This window comes from Medicago truncatula, chromosome 3 (assembly GCF_003473485.1).
Source record: "Medicago truncatula cultivar Jemalong A17 chromosome 3, MtrunA17r5.0-ANR, whole genome shotgun sequence".
Lineage (NCBI taxonomy): Eukaryota > Viridiplantae > Streptophyta > Magnoliopsida > Fabales > Fabaceae > Medicago > Medicago truncatula.
The window spans coordinates 31587074-31614055 of NC_053044.1; the positions used below are offsets into that span (position 1 = coordinate 31587074).

Here is a 26982-nt window from a genome sequence, read left to right on the forward strand (position 1 = left end):
TTGTGGAAACTCAGCTCACCTCGACTAATTTCAGTTTCCATAATCCACTCACCCATTAACAAAAAAGATTTATCCTTAGCCAATAAAATTGTGCAATTGAACGATTCGTGGAAAATTATTCATCAACGCATCATATTTTGAGTGATGAAAGGTGGATTTCTCGGATCTCATCATAAGATCCCTCATCATAATACCCCCACAAAAAATTATAAGAAAAATTATTCATCGACACATCATATTGAGAAATTACAAAAACTTGTGTGTTTCATTCCATTGGATATATCTAAAATTGAGGGAATGAAAAAAAATAAATGGTATTAGATGGAACGGATTTCATCATGCTCCATTTTATTTCTGTCATTTCTTTTACAAAATCAATCAATGGAATATGATTTTACCCCGCTCCGCTCCACCATTTTCCATTGATACAAGTCTTAGGTTTTATTATGAGTTTAAAGGGGAAAAGAGAGCTTTGAAAAAAATTATAAGTTGTTTTAAGAAAGAAAAAAATTGTCATAAATTATAAATCACTTTACAATATCAATAAAATATGGGAAATGCTAACTGGTGCCCCCAAGACACTGGTTAAGGATATGAAAAAAGAAATTAAATAGTAGTTAATGCATTGAAATTGTATAATTAATTTATAATAAAGTCAAAAGCAGATTCCTTTTATGGTAATAATTCCCTTTTATGGTATACTTAAACAGTGCTCTGAAGACACCGGTTAGCCCATAAAATATTAAAAGTCATTTTGAGAAAGAAAAGATTTAATTTGCATACACGACAATGTAAGTTCCTAAAATATCTTTGGAAATACGTTTTATGATTTGATTTGTTGAACATCCTACCTTAGATGACTAAATCTATATGTTGATCTTATATTTATATTTTAAAAAGATTAAAAGATAAACATGATATATCATGTTGTAATTGTACAGACCTTCCGGATATGTAAATTTAGGGTGCGTTTGTTTCAAGTTATATTCGTATATTCTTAGGAATAAAAAGATAGAAATATACATGCTTATGTTTGTTACAAGATTAGTAAATTTTATTTTCGGATATAAAACGTTCTTGGGAATAGAAATATATTATCAAAATATAGATTTGTCATGACCCACCACAATTTAGTAACAAGAGTCTTCAAACTAAATCATGACCGTCGGTGGGTTTTCTTTAGACTTGGAATTATATTACAAATGTGAAAGTGAGACCAATAATTGAATTGCTTTATATCAACAATGATGACTAGCTAGCTGTAAAGATTGTCAATAATGGAAACATCACTTTATACTACAGTGTTGAACAAGATACAAACAAAATATTGAAATTCTTGTTCTCATCGTGGGTTATTGTTTAGATGTGTCTAGAAAGCGACCTGAATCTTGCTTGCAACTCAATGCAGTCGATCAGATCAGTCCAAGCTTTCATAGTTGAGGTTTTCAGTTTCCATAATCCACTCACCCATTAACAAAAAAGATTTATCCACCACACTTTAGCTAGCTACCACACTTTTAACTCAAGTTTTCTAAAATTGTTGGAAAGATTGTCTAGTTGTTGAACCAAAATTAAGCCTCCAAAGTATATTTCTACAGCAGAGTTGCTCATACGGCTTGAACATTTGCTGAAAGTGTGCTGGAGTTAAGGTAACCAACAAACAATCATGCTTTAACAATTTTCAGTCGATATTTTAATTAATTGTTTACAGTGACCAAGTTCTAGATTTCATACGATTATTACAAGGGTTTATAAATCAACTTGAGTTTTATGCTTTCTATTATCTTTTAGACAAACTCTAAAACAAAACTCTAACACTTATATTAATATTTAACCATCGTAAACAAAAAAATAATTCAATAAACCAAAGTATTCAAAATTGTCTTTAATGAGAATCTTTTACAAATGAATTGTTTGCACTATCTTTAAAGATTCTTGTGATTCTAGGTACTGCAGACCGGAGAAGGATGAGGAAGATTGTTCATGAGACTTGAGTATGCGTTGAATGTGCCGAAAATACTGTGTTGGAAAGATCAGGTAAATATCAATTTCATTTTGCTTCATCATTCATTCAAATATAAAGTAGGTTTTCTGAAATTGTTGGAAAGATTGTCTAGTTGTTGAACCAAAGTATATTTCTACAGCAGAGTTTCAATGAACGCTTGAACATTTGCTGAAAGTGCTGGAGATAAGGTAACCAACAAACAATCATACTTTAACAATTTTCAGTCTATTTTAATTAATTGTTTACAAAGGTTTATAAATCAACTAGAGAAACCAACTCGAGTTGATAAGGTAGAATCAAACATAGTCTATAAGGAATTTTTTGCAGTGAATATTACTCCTAATTCTCTAAATTCTAGCTGCTGCCTGCTGTCGAGAAAGAAAAATATTGTTAAAAAGTACGTCCTTACAACAGTAACACAATTGAGGTAGAAAATAATCTCATGGTTGTTTTTCTTTTATCACTTCCTCAGATTTTCTATTTGTATATGATTTCCAATTTTGGTCTTCACTCTACTTTTCTACATGGTCCTTTTTTCATGACTTGTTTATCATTTTCAAAGATAAATTGGGTATTCAGAGATTGGCTTAAAGGATCTTAAACTTTAATATTGGATGAACTCCCATTTGAACTTTCTCAAATATTTGTTTGAACAAGCTAAGAAAATTCTTTGATGAAAAGTGTGTCATCAACTATCATTTTTCAAATTAACAGACCCTGAATGAAGAAAATCTTCTTACAATAAAAGAACATGAATGATATGCTATGAGAATGAGATTCATTATCAACCATTGTATTTTTCAACATACACAAACATATGTCTAACTTTGATGTATTGAAATTCATTTAGATGGCGAGTTTTCTAACTGATTTGGCGAAGACCTATGTGGAGAAATTGATAAATGGGGTGATCGCAGAGTCAAGTTATATATGTTGCTTCACGTGCATTGCTAATGATTTTGAAGAAGAAAGATCTAGATTGGAAACAGAAAACACAACTGTCAAGCAACGTGTTGATGTGGCAACCAGTAGAGGAGAAGTTATTCAAGCTAATGCTCTTTTTTGGGAAAAAGAAGCTGATGAGCTCATTCAAGAAGACACCAAAACAAAACAAAAATGTCTTTTTGGATTTTGTCCTCATATCATATGGCGATATAAAAAGGGAAAGGAACTGACAAATAAGAAGGAGCAAATTAAAAGATTGATTGAAAATGGAAAGGATCTTGTAATTGGACTCCCTGCTCCTCTTCCAGATGTTGAACGTTATTCATCCAGAGACTATATTTCTTTTGAAAGTAGAAAATCCAAATACAAAGAGCTTTTTGATGCTCTGAAAGATGACAACAGTTATATAACCGGGTTGCAAGGGATGGGGGGCACAGGAAAAACTACATTGGCCAAAAAAGTGGGGAAGGAACTTAAGCAATGCAAACAATTTACTAACGTCATCGATACAACAGTGTCATTGTCTCCTGATATCAGAAAGATTCAAGATGATATCGCTGGACCCTTGGGATTGAAATTTGACGACTGTAGTGAATCAGACCGACCCAAAAAACTATGGAGCAGATTAACCAATGAAGGTAAGATTGATCAGAACGAGGAAAAGAAGATTCTTCTAATATTTGATGATGTGTGGGATGATATCGATTTTGATAAAATAGGGATTCCTGACAATCACAAAGACTGTAGAATTCTTGTAACCACACGCAGTCTCTCTGTCTGCCACAGATTAGGATGCAATAAGAAAATCCAACTGGAGGTCTTATCTGATGAAGAAGCATGGACCATGTTCCAAACGCATGCTGGTCTAAAAGAAATGTCACCTACAAGTTTGCTCGACAAGGGCCGTAAAATTGCAAATGAATGCAAAGGATTACCAGTTGCAATTGCTGTTATCGCCAGTAGTTTGAAGGGCATACAAAATCCGAAAGTGTGGGATGGGGCCTTAAAATCCTTGCAGAAACCCATGCCCGGTGATGAGGAAGTTGTTAAAATTTATAAATGCTTGGATGTTAGCTATGATAATATGAAGAATGAGAATGCCATGAGACTATTCCTCTTGTGTTCTGTATTTCGAGAAGATGAAAAAATTTCTATCGAAAGGTTAACCAGACTTGGCATCGGAGGAGGCCTTTTTGGGGACGATTTTGACAGCTATGATGATGCTCGAAACCAAGTTGTTATATCCACAACTAAACTCGTAGAATTTTCTTTATTGTTGGAGGCCGATCGAGATCAAAGCATCCTGATAATGCATGACTTGGTTCGTGATGCAGCCCAATGGACGAGCAGAGAGTTTCAAAGAGTAAAGTTATATCATAAATATCAAAAAGCAAGTGTTGAAAAGAAGATGAATATTAAATATTTGTTATGTGAAGGCAAGCCTAAGGATGTGTTTTCATTTAAGCTTGATGGTTCCAAGCTTGAGATTCTAATTGTCATTATGCATAAGGATGAAGATTGTCAGAATGTGAAAATCGAAGTCCCGAACTCATTTTTTGAAAATATTACGGGCCTTCGAGTTTTTCATCTAATATATGACCAGTATCCTACTATACCTCTATCATTACCTCACTCAGTTCAATCGATGAAAAATATTCGATCTCTTCTCTTTGAGCGTGTCAATTTGGGTGACATCTCTATTTTGGGAAACCTGCAAAGCCTTGAGACTCTTGATTTGGATGATTGTAAAATTGATGAATTGCCTCATGGAATTGCAAAACTAGAGAAATTTCGATTGTTGAAATTGGAAAGTTGTGAAATTGCAAGGAATAATCCTTTTGAAGTGATTGAAGGATGCTCATCACTTGAAGAGTTGTATTTCACAGATAGCTTTAATGATTGTTGCAAAGAAATAACTTTCCCTAAACTACGAAGGTTTAATATTGATGAATATTCGAGTTCAGAGGACGAATCATCATCAAAGTGTGTGTCTATTGTATTCGAAGATAAGTTTTTCCTAACTGAAACAACACTCAAGTATTGCATGCAAGAAGCAGAGGTTCTTAGACTAAGAAGAATCGAGGGGGAATGGAAAAACATCATACCTGAGATTGTTCCCATGGATCAAGGTATGAATGATATAGTTGAGCTTCGTTTGGGATCCATTTCACAATTACAGTGCCTCATTGATACTAAGCACACTGAATCTCAAGTGTCAAAAGTCTTCTCCAAGTTGGTTGTACTAAAACTTTGGAACCAACATAATTTGGAAGAATTGTTCAATGGTCCTCTTTCCTTTGACTCTCTGAACTTTTTAGAGAAGTTGTCCATCCAAGATTGTAAACATTTGAAAAGCTTATTTAAGTGCAAACTAAACCTATTCAATCTAAAGAGATTGTCATTGAAAGGATGCCCGATGTTGATCTCCCTATTTCAACTGTCAACTGTTGTTAGCCTAGTGTTGTTGGAGAGATTGAAAATAAAGGATTGTGAGGGTCTTGAAAACATAATAATAGGTGAAAGAAAAGGGAAGGAATCAAGAGGTGAAATTATTAATGATAATGAAAGCACAAGTCAAGGCTCAATATTTCAGAAACTGGAGGTTCTTAGTATTGAGAAATGTCCGGCACTTGAATTTGTACTTCCGTTTCTCTATGCTCATGATTTTCCAGCACTAGAATCCATCACAATTGAAAGTTGTGATAATCTGAAATACATATTTGGCAAAGATGTCCAGCTTGGTTCCCTCAAAACAATGGAGCTTCATGACATACCAAATTTCATCGACATTTTCCCAAAATGTAATCGTACCATGACTTCATCCATTAAGAGGTCATCTTCCATTTCTGGAGATGCTTCCAAGCCACAAGAACAATCAGAGCCAATCAAATGCAATATGTTTTCATGGACTGATATATATTGTTGTGGTAAAATATATGGGCACAGATTAAGGAGTACCACATTGGTTTCTAAGGATCAACCGCAGGACAATTTAATGGTAACCCTCTTACCTTCTATTTCTTCTGTGATGTTATTTTTTGTAATTTTTTTAATACGATACTATTGATCTCTGAAGCATGGGTACATTTAAAACGGGGGTACGCGTACGGTGCTTATGGTACTTCATTTTAGTTCATTATTCTATTGTGATTTTTTTTTTTTGAGGTATTATTCTATTGTGATTGAAAATTGTGACTTTCTCTTATTTATTAATATGATAATATAGTATTATATTTGCATAGGAGTTTTTTGTGGTTGTAAACAGCTAAATTTTCTTACTATTTAAACTTTTTATTGTGATGTTTTTATAATAAATTGAAGAATTTAGCCCTCTCATGTTATATTATATAGCAAAACTCATGATTTTATTGACGTACCCGTTCTTTAGTTTTTTTAAAAATAAACATCTTCTTGTACCAGTACCCGTATCATATTTGTACTCATACCTATGCAACATAGTTATTGATACAATTTATTTTTTGGAAAAAAAAAACTATTTTTAAATTCATTTTATTAGACATCGTATGCTTGAAGATTACTATTAATGTACAGTTTTTATTTGGGTAGAAATAAGAGATATTTAACTTCTATTTTTATTTGGATGACATGATTGCAGAAATCAACATTTCCACCTTTGAAAGAACTTGAACTCAATAACTGCGGGGACGGTAAAATCATCAAGGTATCTCTATTTTGTATATCTTTGTTATTTGTGAATCTAAACTTCATAATTTTAAGTCATCATATATTTTTAAATGATTTTTTTTTTTTTTATAAAAAGTTCCCCCACATAAATTTCTCTATTTTTGTTACTTATTATATTTTGATGTTTAAAAAGTTTATATTTCATTCATCTTATGCTAAACAAAAATTGTGGAGCAACATTGAATAATGTTCAAACCATGCCTGTAATTAGGATTTTAAAAGACAATTTTTGTATAAAAAAAGTCTTGTGGATTTTAAAAGACTTTGAAAAATCAATCCTTTATATGCTTGGTAACATATAGTGATGAAATTCAAAAAGAAATTCAATTTTGATTGCAATGTTTTTTGAAGCATGACAGACATTGTGATGATAGTTTGATACTGTATTTCATTCCATAAATAATTGGCATGGATGAGAAAGTATTATAAAAATGTCAGGAAGTTATTGTGTGGGAGTTTGGCTATCACATTTTATGGTATAACAGACTGTGAAAATGGAAGGGATGAAGCTACATAAAAAACATATTTGATAGAAGGACATGAGAGAAAGGGGAAGGAGATAAGGGAGATGTAAAAACAAAAAAGAAATAAAAAAATGAGAATCCATAGAAATCTCATGATGTTGGTAAAGACTTTTTAAAGCTAAAAAATCCCTAAAATTAAAAGTCCATCAAAATCCATAGAAATCCCATTTTTTTAACAATCCATCGAAATCAGAATTTTTTTTAATACCACAAGACTTTTTGAAAGTTGTAAAAAGTTTTGATTGAATATCACAAGATTTCTAGACTTTGTTTTAAAAGTCTAGAAAATCCTAATCGAATACCACTAAACTTTTTTAATTTAAACAAAAGTCTTGATTGAATACCCCATGACTTTTTCATCATAAAAAAGTCTTTTAAAATCCTTCCAAATCCCAATTGAATACACCCCATAAAAAAATTAAAATTCAAAGGATAATTAAACATGTTTGGTTTCATCATAAACTGTCAATGATAGAAAATAATTATTTTTTCTTCAAAAAACAATCAATTTAATTATTATAATTAAATTTTATTTCATCGACGCTTGTGGTAAATAAGATTTAATTATTATAATTGTCAATGATAGAAAATAATTATTTTTTCTTCAAAAAACAATTAATTTAATTATTATAAGTAAATTTTATTTCATCGACGCTTTTGGTAAATAAGATTTAATTATTATAATTGTCAATGATAGAAAATAATTATTTTTTCTTCAAAAAACAATCAATTTAATATTTGGTGTACTGGTACACTCAAAATGTTGGATGTACCATAGAATTTGCCAAATTTTAAACTTCTATACTTTAATTTAATGAAATGACAAGGAAGAAAATAAAAGCTAACAATAGTTATCTATAAAATTTGAGTTCTATATGAAGTTTTCAGAAGTCAAAGTTATCCATAATTGACACTAAACTAATTAGAATATCAATATTTTTTTAAGAGCATCTCTCTTTGAACCAAACAAAATTGTTTGGCGTAATCAAACAATATATTAATGAACTAGCTACTTGTAAAAACTATGTTAATTATTCAAGATATGTTTTTCTTTTGAGGTGGCCAATGATACCCATTGTTATGAAGCCCTTCGTCCTTGTCTACAACTTATATGAAAATGTGAATGTGGGGGTTGATTCAATGGAGGAAGGGTAGCAGATTGAAAAACAAAAAGGTTGGAGTGTTGAAAATTAAATAACAATATTAATTTAATTAAATACTGTAGTGCTTTCTTTTTGTTACATTATATTGTAATAATTTATTCCAGAGCCTTTTATCATCTCTATTGTACTTATATGACTTTGTTATTCTTATTTTATGCATTGTGTTTATTTCCCATTCATTTATTACAGGAATTGAGTGGGAATGTGGATAATTTTCTCGCTTTGGAGAGACTCATGGTAACGAATAACTCCAAAGTAGAAAGTATCTTTTGTCTGAATGAAATAAATGAACAGCAAATGAACTTAGCTTTGGAAGACATTGATTTGGATGTTCTGCCTATGATGACATGCCTTTTTGTGGGTCCCAACAATTCGTTCTCCCTCCAAAACCTTACAAGAATAAAAATCAAGGGATGTGAAAAGTTGAAAATTGTTTTCACCACTTCTGTAATAAGGTGTCTACCACAGTTGTATTATATGAGAATTGAAGAGTGCAATGAGTTGAAGCATATTATTGAAGATGATTTGGAGAATACAACAAAGACATGCTTCCCAAATCTAAAAAGAATTGTTGTAATAAAGTGCAACAAGTTGAAATATGTCTTTTCAATTTCCATATATAAAGACCTTCCTGCGCTATATCATATGAGAATTGAAGAATGCAATGAGTTGAGGCATATTATTGAAGATGATTTGGAGAATAAAAAATCCTCAAATTTTATGTCCACAACAAAGACATGCTTCCCAAAGCTAAGAATACTTGTTGTGGAAAAGTGCAACAAGTTGAAATATGTGTTTCCAATCTCCATATCTAAAGAGCTTCCTGAGCTAAAGGTTCTGATCATAAGAGAAGCAGATGAGTTAGAGGAAATATTTGTAAGTGAATTTGATGATCACAAAGTGGAGATTCCAAATCTAAAACTTGTAATATTTGAAAATCTACCAAGCCTCTATCATGCTCAGGGAATTCAATTTCAAGTTGTAAAACATCGTTTCATACTGAATTGTCAAAAACTATCTCTGGCTTCAGAGTCAACACCAGACTTCGAAAATGATATTTCTGCTTCAGATTTTGGCTACGGTACAGACTCTATCCAATATATTTTTAAAAACTATTACATGTTGGCCGTAAATAATTACATATCATGCATTAGTATTGTTAAAGGATAAAAACAATTGAATCTTCAAAAGTAGCGATATCACGTATGCATGCATAAGTAGTGACCTATCGAATAGGAGCTTTAATTTTATGTAAAATTTAATTATTATGTAGATAGATAACCAATATTGTGCATGTTTAAACTTAAAAATGATGATATACAATTGAAAGCGGAAGTTTTTATTTTTATTTTATTTTTTGTGGTGTCTAGGGTTTGAACCTTGAACCTTGCATATTTTATACATTATTCTTACCAACTGAGCTAAGCTCAGAAGGATGTTAATCACTATTATGCTTGAGTTACTATATAAGGATGTTAATCTCTATTATACTTTGCCTGTAGATTTTGAATTGTTTGACTATTGGAAGACTCTGTTTCAACAATTACAAAGAGAGACCAAAGGCCACGATAGTGGTAATGAAAATCCTAGTCCACAAACCACGAAAGATTTTGTGGTTGGGATTGAAGTTCAAACAGCATCGGAACACAAGTTGACTTCTCCACAGGTAAATACTAATAAATAGTTTGAGGTTAGGATTGAAGTCCAGAAATCCTGTGCTTACCACTTCTGAATCCAATCACCATGACAATATATTTGAATCAAGGATGCTATTCTTTTGTGCAGATAAAAATGAAAGAAACACCACAGACGGAGAATGAACTTATTGAAAATGCTCCTGATTTAGAAATACCAACAAACTTAAAAGTGATTTCTAGTCCATGTTTGAATTGAGTTAGATATTTAATTGATGCAATTAATAGCTGAAGATCATTAATGCCTATGTTCTTGTTACAGGAGTTGATGAATGAACGATCAATGGACCAACAACGTTCACTTGGAGAAACTGATACTGCCGTCAAACCTTCTCAGGTAAATCATGTAATATCGTACCACCGCATTGTGCATATAAAGCTAAACAAAAGGCATTTCCCTCATTTTGCTAGTATTCTTTTGAACACTTTGTCAATGCAGGAATTGAATTATACTACAATCTTAAACATCCATTTAATTTTAAGCAGGGTATCGAAATAAGTGCTGAAGAAGGAACCACGTCAGCTAATGCCAAGACAATAACAACATCATTAGGTCCATTATCTACTTCTAAGCATAAAACATCTTCACAGGTGAGTTTATTATATATAACAAAGCCTTCAAATTAACATAGTCTTCTGTTTGTAGGTATTGCTGTCATATTTTTCTTTTTGTTATTATTTAATTGCAATGGAATTGGATTTGTAAGAATCAAGCTTTAAACTAATTTTGATATATAAAGAGGAAAAAAAATTGGAATCTACAGCTTTTAAATTTTGGAAAAGTTATGTTGCTGTCATATTTTGGAAAACTAATTTTGATATATCAAAATGATTTGTCCACTTGAGAAACATGAGGGAAAACTAACAGACGCAATCCATTCCATTCCCTACTCTCTCGTTCCGAACCTTTCGTCCTTTTTAGTTTGGCTACAGATATTAAGAAAGTACAAAATTAGACAGGTTTAGTCCATTGTGTCTTGCTTTCCTAATAGAACCAAAGTTTTGGGACAAAAATAAAAAGCTGAAAGAACCAAAGATCAAGAACCGGCGGAGTAATATGTATTGAGGCTAATCCTAAAAAACATATCAAGACTTCATGATGATATCATTTGTATGTTTGAACTTGAATTTTTGTAGGAATATGGTGGCGGCGAAATGGCCATATCTTCTCCAATTTCCATAACAAGGCCTCTTACCACTCAAGAAGTTCATGTTAATAACTTGCAGGAAACTAGTAACACTAATGATGATCAAGGTGAAGAGTCTTAGGATCAATTTTATTTTCTTAAGTTATCTCATCACCCTTTTCATTTTGAAGTTTAAATCTCTTCTCTCACACCTTTTGTTCAGTTTCTCTAAATGAGGATGCTGTCGTAAAAGTAACCTCAATTGTTGAGGAACAATTTTCTAAGGATGTTGAATTTGAAGTTCTAGAATCGAAGCCTGCCCTTATCATTCCTTCGCCTCAAGCATTTCAATCTCCTTCGATGCTATCCGGAGGTATAGATTTTCTCCCTTCATTTTATTTTTAAGAACATTATTTGGTACTCGGAGAGGACTAATTATCATTTTCTATACTTTCAGGGGACCCTTCTCAACTAGATGAAGAATTAGTAAGTTCATCATCAGGTCCATTGTTTCATTAATAATTGCCATTCGATAGGTTTCCTATGAAACAAGATTTAAACTAATTCTTATATAAAGATTTTTTTTTTAAGTCTATTGCTTCCGAATCTTACATTCAAACTTAAGGGAATTGTTGCTCAATATTTGTAGATGCTTAACACTGAAATTCTTGTTTTCTATTTTTAATTTTATCTGTAGTGGAATCAGACTCTTGCAAAATATAATATATGGTGTAAAATATAGTGAGGTTGATCCATTATAAGATATGATATATCATTTAGTGATTTAAATCTGTGTAGGAAGATCTTGAACCCCGGGGTTTGCATATTTTACGCATTGTCCGTACCAACTGAGCTAAGCTTACGAGGACATTCTATTTATTCAAGTTAACCACATATGAATACAATCATCAATGCAATGTATTTGAATCAAACATTTATTTTTGATGCAGGAAGAAATGGAACAAACACTAGAGACAAAGCATGAATTTGTTGAAAATGTTCCTCAACAAGAGATGCCATCAGTAGCAATAATACCAACAAATTCAAAAGTAATTTGAAGGCCATGTGAAAATCACTTGGATATTCCTCTCCAAATATATACATATTCAATATTAGTCTAGTAATGAAATAATTCATATGTTCTTACTACAGGAGTTGATGAATGAACAAGAAATGGAGCAAAAACGTCTACGTGGAGAAATTGATGCTACCGTCAAACCTTCTCAAGAAAATAATGTAATATAGTACCACCTCATTGTGCATATAAATCTAAAAAAGAAACGTTAAAAATATGTTGCAACTAATTTACATTTTCATGTTATGCAATCAGTTGGAAGCATCAACTTTGTCGACCATTTTCTTGTATTCTTTTTCACACTTTGTCAGTACAGAAATTGAATTATACTACAATATTGACAGGTTAGCGAAATAAGTGTTGAAGAAGGAACTACATCAGCTAATGCCAAGACAAAAACATCTTCACAGGTCTTCTTCTTACAAGTATTATTGTTCATTTTTTATATATTTCATTGCGTTGGGAGCCTACTGCTTTTGACATTTTGATTCTTTTGTTTTATATTTTTTTCTATAATGAAGTAAGCCTATTTCAGACGAAAATATCTATAGCGTGGCTGATCCTATAAATATTAAGAATTCATAATGATATCATTCTTTTATTTGAATTTTGTAGGAAGAAGGTGACAACCAAAGAGCAATAGCTTATACTCCAATTGACATAACAAAGCCTGTAACCACTCAAGATGTTGATGTTGAAATCTGGCAGGAAACTAGTAACACTAATGATGATCAAGGTGAAGAATCTTTGGATCGCTTTTATTTTCTTAAGTTACCTCATCGCCCTTTTTATTTTGAAGTTTAGCTCTCTTGTTTCCCATCTTTTGTCAGTTTCTCTAAATGATGATAATGTCATGAAAGCAAGCTCAAATACTGAGGATCAGTTTTCAAAGGATGATAACATATTAGTTTCCAAATCAAGACCCTCTTCTATTGCATCTCAGTTTCCTTCAAAGCCTTCTGAAGGTATTTTATTTCTTTGTTTTATTTTTAATTAATTTACTTGTGCTTAAATATGCATAATTATTCTTTCCTATACTTTCAGGGGACCCTTCTCAAATAGATGAAGATTTAAGTTCTTCTTTTGTTGTCACCGGGGAGCTTGAGAATCTAGTCTCCAATAATCATTTGGCTATTGAGAAATTGTCTTTGTTGACTGACTTCCTTGTTAAGCATCCTTCAGTTCTTCTAAGGGACACTTCATTGAGTAGCAGATACAAGGGTTATGCCTACAACAGCCTAGCAGAGCTATTGAAATTCCTTCAAACTCATAGTGTGTTGGATGTGTTAGGTTCAAGCAACTCTGAATTTGTTGAGTTATTACAAGATGTGCGTAGATTTCCGTTTGATAAGGAGTGGTTGGATGATGTTGAAATGCGCGCTTTGTTTCCTGATTTACAATTCTCTCAAAATGCATTGCAAAAACTATTGGATTCCGAGCAGCGTGTCACGAAAGAAGTTGAAGAGATGCGTTTAAAGATAAACATTTTTAATCAACATCTTGAAGATCTTAAGCATCAATTGACATCCTCTGAAGCTGATTTGGAGACTATCATTCAACAGAAAGCAAAAATTTTAGAAACTAAGGCTGCTTTAAGTGCCCCTCTCGGCTATTAAACTATCGTTTGTTCTTGGATTGGAGCTTTTTATCATTAAATATTGTTTATTTCTTTGCTATTTTCTGCTTTTCTCATTTGAAATGAGCTACTATGCGTATTTTTAAATTGTTATCGATTATTATTGTTGTATCAAACAAAGGAAACACCAAATTAAGAATATTGGAATCGCATAATGTTGAAGTGGAGCTATGATTCTTAATTACAACAACCATTAATATACTTACAACAAGCTACCATAACTTTTGTTTACATTGCGTTGTTGCTATAAGATATATCTGTTTCTAAATTGTCACAACTACTCTGTAATTAAATCACCTCTGTTCGAACCCTGAGAATGTAGGGCTTGAAACGTAACAAGGGAGAGCTTTATCGTTAATATGTAGTCATATTCGATTAAAGGATTGCAATACTCACTTTATATACCCAAAAAAATAACCTCCAGTTTTATCCATCATCTTTTATTTTATGAAATTATCTACCATCTTTCTCTTATAGTGATCCCATGTCAAATTAATAAAATCTAGTCTGTATGGACCTTCATGACCGTCCGTGGCTATAATCTAAGATGTGGGTCTTTGGCCTCTGCTCCCAGAATATGTGATTTGGTTGTCAGATCTCTAACAACAAACCTAAATGTCGACTCATCGTATGCACACTCCATCAACCGAAATGCTGAAAATGTCCCCTGATCTTAAAAGAGGCACACATGTTGAAATATAACATTTGAACAATCGTACTCCTCCATCTACAGGCTCACATCCATTGCAACATGTCTCCTCAATGTTATTACCACCCAATATGGATGTATTAGTGGTATTTTTCTGCATTTTATCGCAAGAAACTTTGCAGCGTAGCCTAGTAATATGTTAGTGTGTAGCCTCTAAAGATTGGATAGATTGTTCAGATTTTTCATCTCAGAACTTTTGAAAGGGCTAAGAATAAAGTTGTCTGTTGTATGTGATTAGCTTGGAGCTATTCTTGGAAAAGGGGAAAAGAAAGCATTGTATACAGCAATTGATGCACTTGGTACACCAGAAAATTTGGAGAGGCTTTATTTAGAGGTTCAAGCACCAAATACCAATCCATCATGCAATTGTATCTACATGAACATGATCATCCAGTAACTCATAGGGACCTCAAGTGTGATATAACATACTTGTCAATGGACATCTTGGACAAGCAAAAATTGGTGACTTGGGATTTCCATACATAAACAATTTTTAACTTTTAATGTTCAAGGTATGCTACCAGCAACACTTTTCTGATTTGAAGATGCAAAAGCATTGGAGTTTATTGGAAAATGCCTAGTGAATTATATGTTTTATTCTAATATATTTCCACTTTGTTAAAAATAACCAAGTTGACTTTGAAATTTCACAAGAATCTCTGAATCTCTCTCTTTGAGGTTTCACAATTTTACTGTTTTGAGCCGCCAGGAATCAATCAATTGGTTGGTAGGTTAGATTCCAAATTCATATGAAAAGCAAAGTGTGAAGAAGCATAAACCAGTTATTATAGTATTAGTGAATTACTTTGTGAATCAACGTCCCTATAATATGACATACTATCTAACTGATGGTATCTAACCTTCTTATCCAACTTTCGTCAAATCAATTAGATTTCCTCAAAGTGAATCCGATAAGTTATTTGCAAAACATCAGGAGAGCTGTCGGAAGGACATCGAACGTGCTTTTGGAGTGCTTCAAGCTCGATTTAAAATCATCCGTGAACCAGCTCGCTTGTGGGACATAGCCGATTTGGGTATCATCATGAGGTCATGCATCATATTACATAATATGATTGTTGAGGATGAACGAGATACATAGGTTCAACGTTGGACCGATTTTGAGCAACCTGAGGGAAGTGGATCTAGTACACCGCAACCATACTCGACCGAGGTGTTACCATCTTTTGCAAATCATGTGCGTGCTAGATCCGAGTTGCGTGATTCAAATGTTCATCACGAATTGCAAGCAGATCTAGTGAAGCACATATGGACAAAGTTTGGAATGTATAGTGATTGAAGATGATTTGTATTGTACTAAATAAATTCCTTGTGTGTTGTATGTTTAGTTTATTATCTTGCATTTTAAGTTATTTGTGTGTCACGTGTTTAGTTTGTTGTCTTGCATTTTAAGTTATTTGTGTGTCTCATTTTAAGTTAAGAAAATAAAAATAAATTATTTTATAAAATTTTGTTTTTCCAAAAAAACTAAAAAATAAATAGTTAATTGTATTATTTTAATTTAATTATAATCGATAATTTTAGGGCTAAACTACACTTTTCGCCCCCTATGTTTCAAAATGTTGCAATTTTGGCCCCCTATTAAAAAAAATGGCAATTTTGGCCCCTTTCATCCAAAAATTGCTGAGAAGACGCCACGTGTCCCAAAAAAAGGGCCATAATCGCAACTTTTTGTAAAGATAAGAGGTCAAAAAGCATATTTCCCTTATGTTAGGAGGTCAAAAGAGCATATTTCCCTAAACATATGGGGCAAAAGGTGTAGTTTAGCCTAATTTTAGGTAATTATAAAAACAAAAATATAAAATTAAATAAAAATAAGAAATAAAAGGTGGTGGGGTAGAGTGTTGACTGAAAAAACCATTGGAGAGGCAAAAAAATTGAATGAGTGTTGAATTATGAGAGAGAAAATTATGTAGAGTGTTAGAAATTGAAAAAGTGGGTGTTGAAGGGTATTGAAATTTTTTTACCATTGAGAATGGTCTTACTTAAAACCAAATCGTGACCATTGGTTGGTTTAGTTCTTGTGTAATCAATCAATAACTGAAGCTTTAAATCAACGACAAGACTTGACTAGCTAGCTAGCTGTGAGCCTGTGAAGTCTCTGAATAATTTAATTGAACATTTACTTTATACGTTGGACCATAAGTTTGTTATCAGAACTACAATATCAAATTATTCACTTAATGCTGATTGCAGAAACAGCTCTGCTAATTTAATGCTAGCTACTGTCCAGTTGTTGAGAACAGAGAATTGATACAATTGCAGCACATCTTCCGCCTATGGTAATTTCTCTTTTATCTTCTCCTTCTTACATGCAAACATAATAATAACTACCACTTTATTATTGCATATTTGCATTTATGAAAAGTTATAACAATCTCAGTATGTTTTCTAAAATTATTGGAAAGACTGTCTAGTTGTTGAACCATAATTATATTTCTACAACAGAGTTGTTGCAGTAAACACTACCTCGCTACTGCATATTGGAGAATGATCTTCAACATTTGCTGAAACTGCTGGAACTAAGGTAATCATACTTTTAACAATTTTAATTAATTTCTTAAGTTTTATAAATCAACTTGAGTTTTATGCTTTTGTATTATTTTTTAGAGAACACCAACTTGAATGGATAAGGATTGAATCAATCAAACATAGTCTATCTGTAATAAATTTTCTGTTCAAGCCATGTTATCTTTTCTTTTCAAACTAAGAGCTTAAAACCTGAAGCCTGCTTCCAAGTCAAAATCCTCAAAAATGTCCTCTAATTTCAAGCATTGAAAAAAGGGGAAATAACAGTGGATTGATACATACTGACGTAAGTTACAAAAACTTCAATATTTTAGAAAGCTACTACATTGATTAAATAAAAGTTCGATATCCACTATGAAACACTAACAGGAGAGGAGAGCCTTACCATTTTGTAAATGATATGAAAGGATTATTTAATAAGTTGCAACAATGCAAGGTCCTATCTTTTAACTACGCACACAATATGCCAAAACTATTTTGTAAAAGTTATTGACTCTGCAGCTTTTGTTTGCTGCGGAACATGAATTACTCCTAATTCTCTTGATTGAATCTTTAATATTGGATGGACTCCCTGTTTCAAATTACTTTGATGAAAAATGTGTCATCAAGTATCATTTTTCAAATGAACAGACTTCGAACGAAGAAAATCTTACTACACAAAAAAATTCTTTGATGAAAAGTGTGTCATCTACTATCATTTATCAACCATTTTATTTCTCAATACACAATACAACACACACACACAAACATATATATGCCTAACTTTGATCTATTGAAATTTATTTAGATGGCGAGTTTTCTGACTGATTTGGCGAAGCCTTATGTAGATAAATTGATAAATGGGGCGATTGAAGAGTCAAGTTATATATGTTGCTTCACGTGCATTGCTAAGGATTTTGAAGAAGAAAGAGCTAGACTAGAAGTAGAAAGGACGAAGATGTTTAAGTTACTGCTCTTTCTTGGGAAGAAGAAGCCGATAAGCTTATTCAAGAAGACACAAGAACAAAACAAAAATTACCACCACTTCACTTTCTAGAAGTTGTTTTAGGAAATTCTGACGATGCCAACATGGTACTAGGGTTTATGAGATCCAAAGGCGCTGCCTTTTACTACCCCCACCGGACCATGGGTTCCGGTGGTCTTGCCGACTCCTGTTTTCTTCATCTTTTTGCTTTGCTGAAAGCCTTGGAGAGAGCAAATGGATTCGTTGTCAATATTGATGATCCGGAATCTGTGCTTAACTTGATCGCTATGCTGAGAGACTTCCAATTTGATGGTGCTTGGATTGATGCTTTGGAAAAAGTTGTGAAAGAGTCCATTGGTGTGTCAAACACTAAACTAGCAAGTTTGGAAAAGGCCAAGGGTCAATCGGCCATGAGGCTTGGACAAGCAACACTGATTCGTGATTATCATCAAAAACAAATGGAGTTAGAGCAAGGCAAAATTCTCTCACTTGACTTGGAGCGTGAAAGGATCTTGAAGTTTAGGCAGGAACTTAACAATGTTCGTATGATTTAGGTTGGGAATTTGTTTTTTAGCACCTTTTTCAAGATCCTGCCTAAACTTCAAGATCCTTTCACGCTCCAAGTCAAGTGAGAGAATTTTGCCTTGCTCTAACTCCATTTGTTTTTTATGATAATCACGAATCAGTGTTGCTTGTCCAAGCCTCATGGCCGATTGACCCTTGGTCTTTCCTAACTTGCTAGTTTAGCGTTTGACACACCAATGGACTCTTTCACAACTTTTTCTAAAGCATCAATCCAAGCACCACCAAATTGGAAGTCTCTCAGCATAGCGATCAAGTTAAGCACGGATTCCGGATCATCAATATTGACAACGAATCCGTTTGCTCTCTCCAAGGTTTTCAGCAAAGCAAGAAGATGAAGAAAACAGGAGTCGGCAAGACCACCGGAACCCATGGTCCGATGGGGGTAGTAAAAGGCAGCGCCTTTGGATCTCATAAACCCTAGTACCATGTTGGCATCGTCAAAATTTCCTAAAACAGCTTCTAGAAAGTGAAGTGGTGGAAGATTGGTTGCACCAATCTCGACCACCGTCGCCACGGTGGAGTGGAGAAAACGGAGGACCTCCGTTACGGCGGCGAGCTGGAGGAGTAACCTGAACCCAAACATCAAATTTAAATGATTCACATTTCCACATTTGGAAAAACTTGAACTCAATAACTGCGGGGACGGTAAAATCATCAAGGTATCCCTATTTTGTATATCTTTGTTATTCGTGAATCTAAACTTGATGATTTTAAGTCAGCATATATTTTTAAATGAATAATGTTCAAGCCTGCAAAAAACATTAAAATTCAAAGGATGATTAAACATGCGGATTTTTTAAACAAGTAATTTTATGTTGGGACAAAAAAGAAAACATAATAATTTTATGTGAACTAAAAACATTTAATTTTTTTAAACAAATACATTTTTTTAGAGTGTGTCTACTAATATGCACCTCTTAAAATTGGTTCAAGGGTGGTTTACTATATTTAGTAAACAATGAGATTTATATTAATAAAATATGAAGAACAGAAAAAATATTTTATTATAATTTACTAAAATAAAGAAGGGTCCACCTTTGGATGGTCCATATTAAATATTAGAAAAAATAGCGAGTTCATCTATCTGAGAACTCTTATTTATAGAGAAGATGAACTAAGTGGTTGCCACTTAAGTGAAAGAATAAAAATGAGAAATATATAAATAAAAATAAAGAGATACAAAGACCATGCAGACATTAAACATATTCCTGGTACAACCAAGCTGAAAATAAATCATGGAAATACAAACCAAATAGATCAACCTTAATCAATCCTAACAAAACAATCACTCATTACGAACGCAACTCAGTGAACTCGCGTACGGGTATGAAATCAGGTTACAAAAAAAATGACGAGTAAGCGTCTGTAGGATCAAACAAGGTTCATAATTGACGAATGGATTGGCCGCAAACGTGGTATCAAGATTCATGTACCAACAACCATTGAACAAAGCAATAGGCATAAAAGCTCTTTTGAGCATAACAGTCTGATCACAATCAAAAAGACTAAGATGGATAAGAAGTCAGTACTAGAGAGTAGCCCGCCCGTCTTCAGTCTTGCAGATCTCAACAAACGTGGAATATCAGAGAATCAAGCAAGCACAGAAACACCAAATCAACCGATTTCAAAGACGTGTTTGATCTCAGATCGAGGGATGAGTTCAATATGTTAGTAACCAAACAACCCTTTTGAGTTAAGACAACCAGACCCTTTCGGGTTTGAGAATCCAAGCCACCGCAAAAAAGGCCATATCTATTGCCACCACCCACTCTCATAACAGAAACACACGGCAAACACACAAAACAAAAATGAACAACAACACAGACCAAAACAAACAACAACACAAAGCAAAAATAAAAAAACGGTGAAACAAGTTGAACTTAGGTTTGCAATTTTTGTAATAAAGTGCAACAAGTTGAAATATGTATTTCCAATCTCCATATGTAAAGAGCTTCCTGAGCTAAATGTTCTGATGATAAGAGAATCAGATGAGCTAGAGGAAATATTTGTAATTGAAGGTGATGATCAGAAAGTGAAGATTCCAAATCTAGAATGTGTAGTATTTGAAAATCTACCAATCCTCAGTCATGCCCAGAGAATTCAATTTCAAGCTGTAAAAAATCGTTTCATACGGAATTGTCAAAAACTCTCTCTGGAATCAACAAAAATACATGCCTTGTCTGCTTCATATTTTCGCAACGGTACACACTCTATCCAATATTTTTAAAAACTATTACATGTTTGCTGTAAATTATTACATACGATTTGTTTAAAGGAGCGGTAAGAGGTATGCATGCATAAGTATTTCTAAAATGTAAGGGCTCATGTAGTGACCTATCTAATAGAAGCTTTGATTTTATGTAAAATTTAATTATTAGGTAGATTGATAAACAATTTTGTGCATCTTTAAACTTGAAAATGGTGATATACAATTGAAAGTGGAAGTTTTTATTTTATTATTATGCTTGAGTTACTATATAATGATGTTAATCTCTATATTATTTTGCTGTAGATCCTGAATTGTGTAGGTATTTCAAGACTCTGTTTCGACAACAACTACAAAAAGAGACCAAAGGCAACAATAGTGGTAATGAAAATCCAGAAACCTCTAAAAAAATTGCCGTTGGGGTTGAAGTTAAAGCATCATCAGAACATGAGCTGACTTCTCCAAAGGTCAATACCGATCTATTGATTCAAGCTTACCGCACCAGAATTTAATCAACGTGACAATGTATTTGATTCAACCATGCTATTTTTTGTGCAGAAAAAAATGAAACGGACACCAGAGACAGAGCATGAACTTGTGGAAAATGTTCCCGATTTAGAAATACCAACAAATTCAAAAGTGATTTCCAGGCCATGTCAAACTGCGTTAGAATTTTAATGGATGTAATTAATAGCTGAAGATCATTATTGCTTCTGTTCTTGTTACAGGAGTTGATGAATGAACAATCGATGGAACAGCAACGTCTACTTGGAGAACCTGATACTACCATCAAACTCTGTTGTCAATAGCGGCCTAACGCGGCGCGGTCGCGTTGCGCGTTAGGCAAAAGCGGCTGAAAACCGGGTTTTGCGGCCGCTTTTCGTGGAGCGGGAGCGGGTCTAGCGCGGCACGTTTCCGGGTCGAAGCGAAATTACAGAATTACCCCTCACTTAAGTGACATTAGAAAGGTTAATTTTGTAATTTTCAAAGCCCTATTTCTTCACTTCATTCCATCGTACAGAGAACAGCCGCTTCTTTTCCTCTTCTCCCAATTCAATCGTACAACACTATTAGGTTTTCACTTCATCTCTTCACTTCATTCCATCATCTCTTCACTTCATCTCTCAGCTGCTCAGATCTTTCACCTCATCCATCATTCCATATCTCAGCTGCTCATAATTATTGAATTCGAAGTTTTATTTCATGTTTAGTACTTTTGTTACTTTAAGCTTTAGAGGCTTAAAGTGTTTGCTACCTTGAATTTTATTAGTATTTCTTGCAAGTATGTTCTTATGTTTTGCCTAAGACATGTTTTATTTCAAATTATGAATTGAGTAATATTTAAGTTGTTTTAGTATTTCTTTTTCAACATTATAGTATTTTAGTATTAAATATATTAGTGTCCGCGTCATGTAATAGCGCCCGCGTCGCGCCCGCATACCGCACCGCGTCAATTTTTGGTGTGGCCGCGCCGCGTTTCCGCTTTGACAACAGAGCCGTCAAACCTTCTCAGGTAAATCATGTAATGTCGTAACACCGCGTTGTGCATATAAAGCTAAAAATGAAATACCGAAAGAAACATATTTTATTTCAAGTGAATCTTACAAATATGCACAACTAACTAATTTACCTTTCTATTGTATACAATTAGTTGGAGGTGTCTACCATTTCAGAACCAAAGAATGTAGCAGAAACGTGTTCCACCAATTCACCAACAAAGAATTAGCCACCTATACAAGTAGTTACTCCTTGCTAGTATTCTTTTTGACACTTTGTCTATGCAGGAATTGACTTATACTACAATCTTAAACATCTTTTTAATTTTAAGCAGGTTAGCGAAATAAGTGTTGAAGAAGGAACTACTTTATGGATGATGATTTGTCCATTCTCTCCTTCCGAATCTTTCGTCCTTTTCGGTTTGACAACAGATATTAAGAAAGTACAAAATTAGACAGGTTTAGTCCATTTTATTCGTAATCCATTCAATGCATGCTTTCGGTTTTTTGTAAGTGTGCAAAAGAAAAAACATCTTTCATTATATTTGGTTTCCTAAAAGAACCAAAATTTTGGGACAAAAATAAAAACTAAAAGAACCAAAGATCAAGTACGGACGGAGTAATATGTATTGAGGCTAATCCAAAAAATCATATTAAGACTTCATGATGATATCATTTGTATGTTTGAATTTTTGTAGTAATATAGTGACGGCGAAATGGCCATATCTTCTCCTCCAATTTCCATGACAAGGCATTTTGCCACTCCAGACGTTCATGTTAATAACTTGCAGGAAACTAGTAACACTAATGATGATCAAGGTGAAGACTCTTTGGATCAATTTTATTTTCTTAAGTTATCTCATCACCCTTTTCATTTTGAAGTTTAAATCTCTTCTCTCACACCTTTTGTTCAGTTTCTCTAAATGACGATGCCGTCATAAAAGTAACCTCAATTGTTGAGGAACGATATTCTAAGGATGTCGAATTTGAAGTTCTAGAATCGAAGCCCGCCCTTATCATTCCTTCGCCTCAAGCATTTCAATCTCCTTCGATGCTATCCGGAGGTATAGATTTTCTCCCTTCATTTTATTTTTTAGAACATTACTTGGTACTCAGAGAGGACTAATTATCCTTTTCTATACTTTCAGGGGACCCTTCTCAACTAGATGAAGAATTAGTAAGTTCATCATGAGGTCCATTTTTTCATTAATAATTGCCATTCGATAGGTTTCCTATGAAACAAGATTTAAACTAATTTTTTTATAAAGATTTTTTTTTTTTAAGTCTATTGCTTCCGAATCTTATATCCAAAGTTATGGAGAATCGTTGCTCAATATTTGTAGATGCTTAACACTGAAATTCTTGTTTTCTATTTTTAATTTTATTCGTAGTGGAATCAGACTCTTGCAAAATATAATATATGGTGTAAAATATAGTGAGGTTGATCCATTATAAGATATGATATATCATTTAGTGATTTAAATCTGTGTAGGAAGATCTTGATGACCAAATGGACATGACTTCTTTTTCCATTGCTACTACAGAGACCAATGATGAAGGTGAAAATGCTTTGAATCTATTTTTATATTCTTATCTTACTTCGATATTCATCGCCCTTTTGATTTTGAACTTTATCCTCTCTCACAATTTGTATAGTTTCTCGAAATGATGATGCTTTCAAGAAAGTAAGCTCAAATATTGAGGAACAATTTCCTAAGATTGATGATATAATAGTTTCCAAATCTAAACCCTCTCCTTGAATCACGTCTTTTGTTGCATCTTTTGTTGCATCTGAGTTTCCTCTGGTGTCTTCTAAAGGTATTTTATTGCTTGCATTTAATTTTTAACTAACTTTGGTGTGCTCAAGTAGGCTTAAATATTCTTTCCTATACTTTCAGGGGACCCTTCTCAAAAAGTAGAAGATTTCAGTTCTTCTTTGCATGTCAAGAGGGAGCTTGAGCAACTAGTCTCCAAGAAGCATTTCGATTATGATAACTTGTCTTTGTTGACTGATTTCTTTGTTAAGCATCCTTTGGTTCTTTTAAACGACACTTCATTGAGTAACAGATACAAGGGTTATACCTACAATTGTCTAGCGGAGCTATTGAAATTCCTCCAAACTCATAGTGTGTTGGATGTGTTAGGTTCAAGCCACTCTGAATTTGTTGAGTTACTACAAGATGCACGCAGATTTCCATTTCATAAGGAATGGTTGGATGATATCGAAAAGCGCGCTTTGTTGCCTGGTTTACAAGTCTCTCAAGATGCATTGCAAAAATTGTTGGACTCAAAACACATTTTGACTCAACATGTGGCGGATCTTAAGCATCAATTGGCTTCCTCTGAAGCTGTTTTGCAGAACATCACTCAACAGGAGGCACAAATTTTACAAACTCGGGCTGCTTTAAGTGATCCTATTGGCTACTAAACTATTTTTTTCCATACATTCGTTCAAGATGTTCCCTGCTTCTCTTTATCCTTGAATATTATTTATTGCTTGGGTTGTTTTTCTGTTTTTCATTTCAAATGAATTAAACAAATCTTATTGATTGTTGTATCATTGTATTATTGATATCTTCCTTATTTCGAATAAGAAAACACGTTGAACACATTTTGCTATGCTATACACCACTCATCAATCAATATGCATCAAATGCATCCTAAGATTTGGATAAATATTGGAAAATATCAAATAGAATTTCATATTCAGAAGATTATCCAAACTAGTATATACGACAAACAAAATGTGACTAAGAGAAAAGTTGGGATCAAACAACAAAAAAAATACTGGGATACAGTTTCAATATGCAGAGATGATGAACGAATTTAGTTTTGTAGATTCAATAGCATGGTTGTTATAAGTTACAGACGGCACCTGCAGTTGCAGCTGCAATATAAAGGTTTTTAAAGTCCTCCTAATTATATTACAACCACAATGTAGACATATTAGTGGTATTTTTCAGAATTTTATCGCAAGAAGAAAGTTCTAAACGTAACATGGTAATATGTTAATGTTTAGTGTAGCCTCTAAAGGTCAGATAGACTGTTCAGATTTTTCATCTCAGAACTTTTGAAAGGGCTAAGAATAAAGTTGTGTTGTAAGTGATTAGGTTCGAGCCATTCTTGTACAAGGGGAAATGAAAAACAGTGTATAAACAATGTCTAGTAATTATATTCCATCATTGCTACTTTGTTATGCTTTCCATTGTGGGAACATTTGTACTTCAATATTGTTCATTTCTTGGGTGTAACGTTTCGTCGTTTCTCATCCGAAGTGAACTAAAGAGTCTCATTATGTTTGTGTATTTAAAACTATTAGTGATTGTTGCATGTTACATTGATGAAGTTATTTTACTGAATCTTTCATACAATATTGATTGTGTTTGGGTGTATTTAAATAATGCACCCAAACCCCAATATATATATATATATATATATATATATATATATATATATATATATATATAGGACATATACTATGAGAATGTCATTTTTATATAATTGTATCGTGTCATTAGTATTCCTTTTTTGAACACTACTAAAATAGAATTTTGATTTTCTTTTTTATTTTGTAACAAAAAAATTGAATTTTGAATTCCTCATGGATCAAGCTTCGTAGAACATTTGCTCAGAAGAAAAAAAAAGTTTCTTAGAACATATCCTTTTTTTTAATTTATCTTCCTATAAAGTCTAGATAAATGCATGCATGCACATTATATGAACCTCGTTGATCAATTAACATTTTTGAAACGAATGGAAATTAAGCATCACTCCCTCATGTGCATCTATAGCTAGCACCATTTGACATTGATGTCTTCGAACATTTGGTGCAACTCTCATAATACCATCCAAACTGGTTAGGATTGAATTTAGTTGTTTTTCAAATAGTGATGCAATATGTATCCTAACACAAATTATGCACATGAAATAAAGAATAATGCAATATGTATTTTTAATTTGTGCGTCAAAAAAACACAAAGCATGTTTGTGCATAAAAAAAGCAGACCTTGACTAAGTTTATAAATCAGCAATTGGCCTAACCTAAGACAGATTGGAAAAATCGTTGTACGTTGAGAATAAGCCGAACTCTGACTTAAGTTCTGACTGATGCTTTGACTCTGAGCTTGAGAAGTGTGAAGGTCATGAGTCATGACAACAATTTAAGAAACATGGTCAAAAAACAATCAAATCAGATTGTGAAATAATAAGTTAGCATGAGCTAAAATTCAATCATCATGACTGAAGGTGAGAAAAACACAAGAAGGGGGGTTGAATTGTGTTTTCTTTTTCTCTAAAAAATACTGTTATCTTGATTTTGGGGTGTCAAGTCATTAATTAGGCTTGAACCTTTCAATCATTGATAATCTCTATTTTTTTTCTTGGGAAGGGTAAAATTGAGAAAACCCTTAGAAACTCTAAGTTCGGGGGTCGTTTTCGTTACGGGAAGGTGTTAGGCACCCGCAATGACTATAGTACTCTATCGGAACCGTTTTCCTAATTTTATGTCTACGCTTTATTTTTAATGCTATTTATTAAAAAAGGAAGTTGTTTATGTTAAGAATGGGGGGAGGAGTGTTTGGATTTTTATTTTATTGAACTTG

The 26982-nt window shown here is 33.1% G+C and overlaps 2 protein-coding genes across 11 annotated transcripts; both read left to right on the forward strand.

The window, feature by feature from the left end:
* Window positions 1–1271: 1271 nt before the first annotated feature.
* LOC11438060 (uncharacterized) lies at window positions 1272–25000 on the forward strand. Of its 10 annotated transcripts, none has more exons than XM_024778406.2 (20): window positions 1279–1649; window positions 1948–2037; window positions 2145–2193; window positions 2856–5948; window positions 6567–6632; window positions 8532–9423; window positions 9845–10008; window positions 10128–10208; window positions 10299–10373; window positions 10523–10627; window positions 11174–11291; window positions 11387–11536; window positions 11621–11649; window positions 11962–12000; window positions 12114–12212; window positions 12316–12399; window positions 12583–12648; window positions 12854–12974; window positions 13069–13203; window positions 13283–14085. In XM_024778406.2, the coding sequence occupies exons 4-20, from the start codon at window positions 2856–2858 to the stop codon at window positions 13852–13854; spliced, it is 5889 nt and encodes a 1962-aa protein (XP_024634174.1). In that variant the 5' UTR covers window positions 1279–1649; window positions 1948–2037; window positions 2145–2193; the 3' UTR covers window positions 13855–14085. The 10 variants fall into 10 exon arrangements, 8 of the variants coding, with proteins under 8 accessions (XP_024634180.1, XP_024634172.1, XP_024634178.1 ...); XM_039831345.1 differs by having other exon boundaries at window positions 2148–2193; XM_024778404.2 differs by lacking the exon at window positions 2145–2193 and having other exon boundaries at window positions 1278–1649; window positions 1957–2037.
* LOC11446538 (uncharacterized) lies at window positions 19123–22242 on the forward strand. Its single transcript, XM_039831348.1, has 4 exons — window positions 19123–20880; window positions 21192–21352; window positions 21444–21524; window positions 21614–22242. Exons 1-4 carry the CDS (start codon window positions 20652–20654, stop codon window positions 21692–21694), a joined length of 552 nt encoding a protein of 183 aa, XP_039687282.1. The 5' UTR covers window positions 19123–20651; the 3' UTR covers window positions 21695–22242.
* Window positions 25001–26982: the final 1982 nt, after the last annotated feature.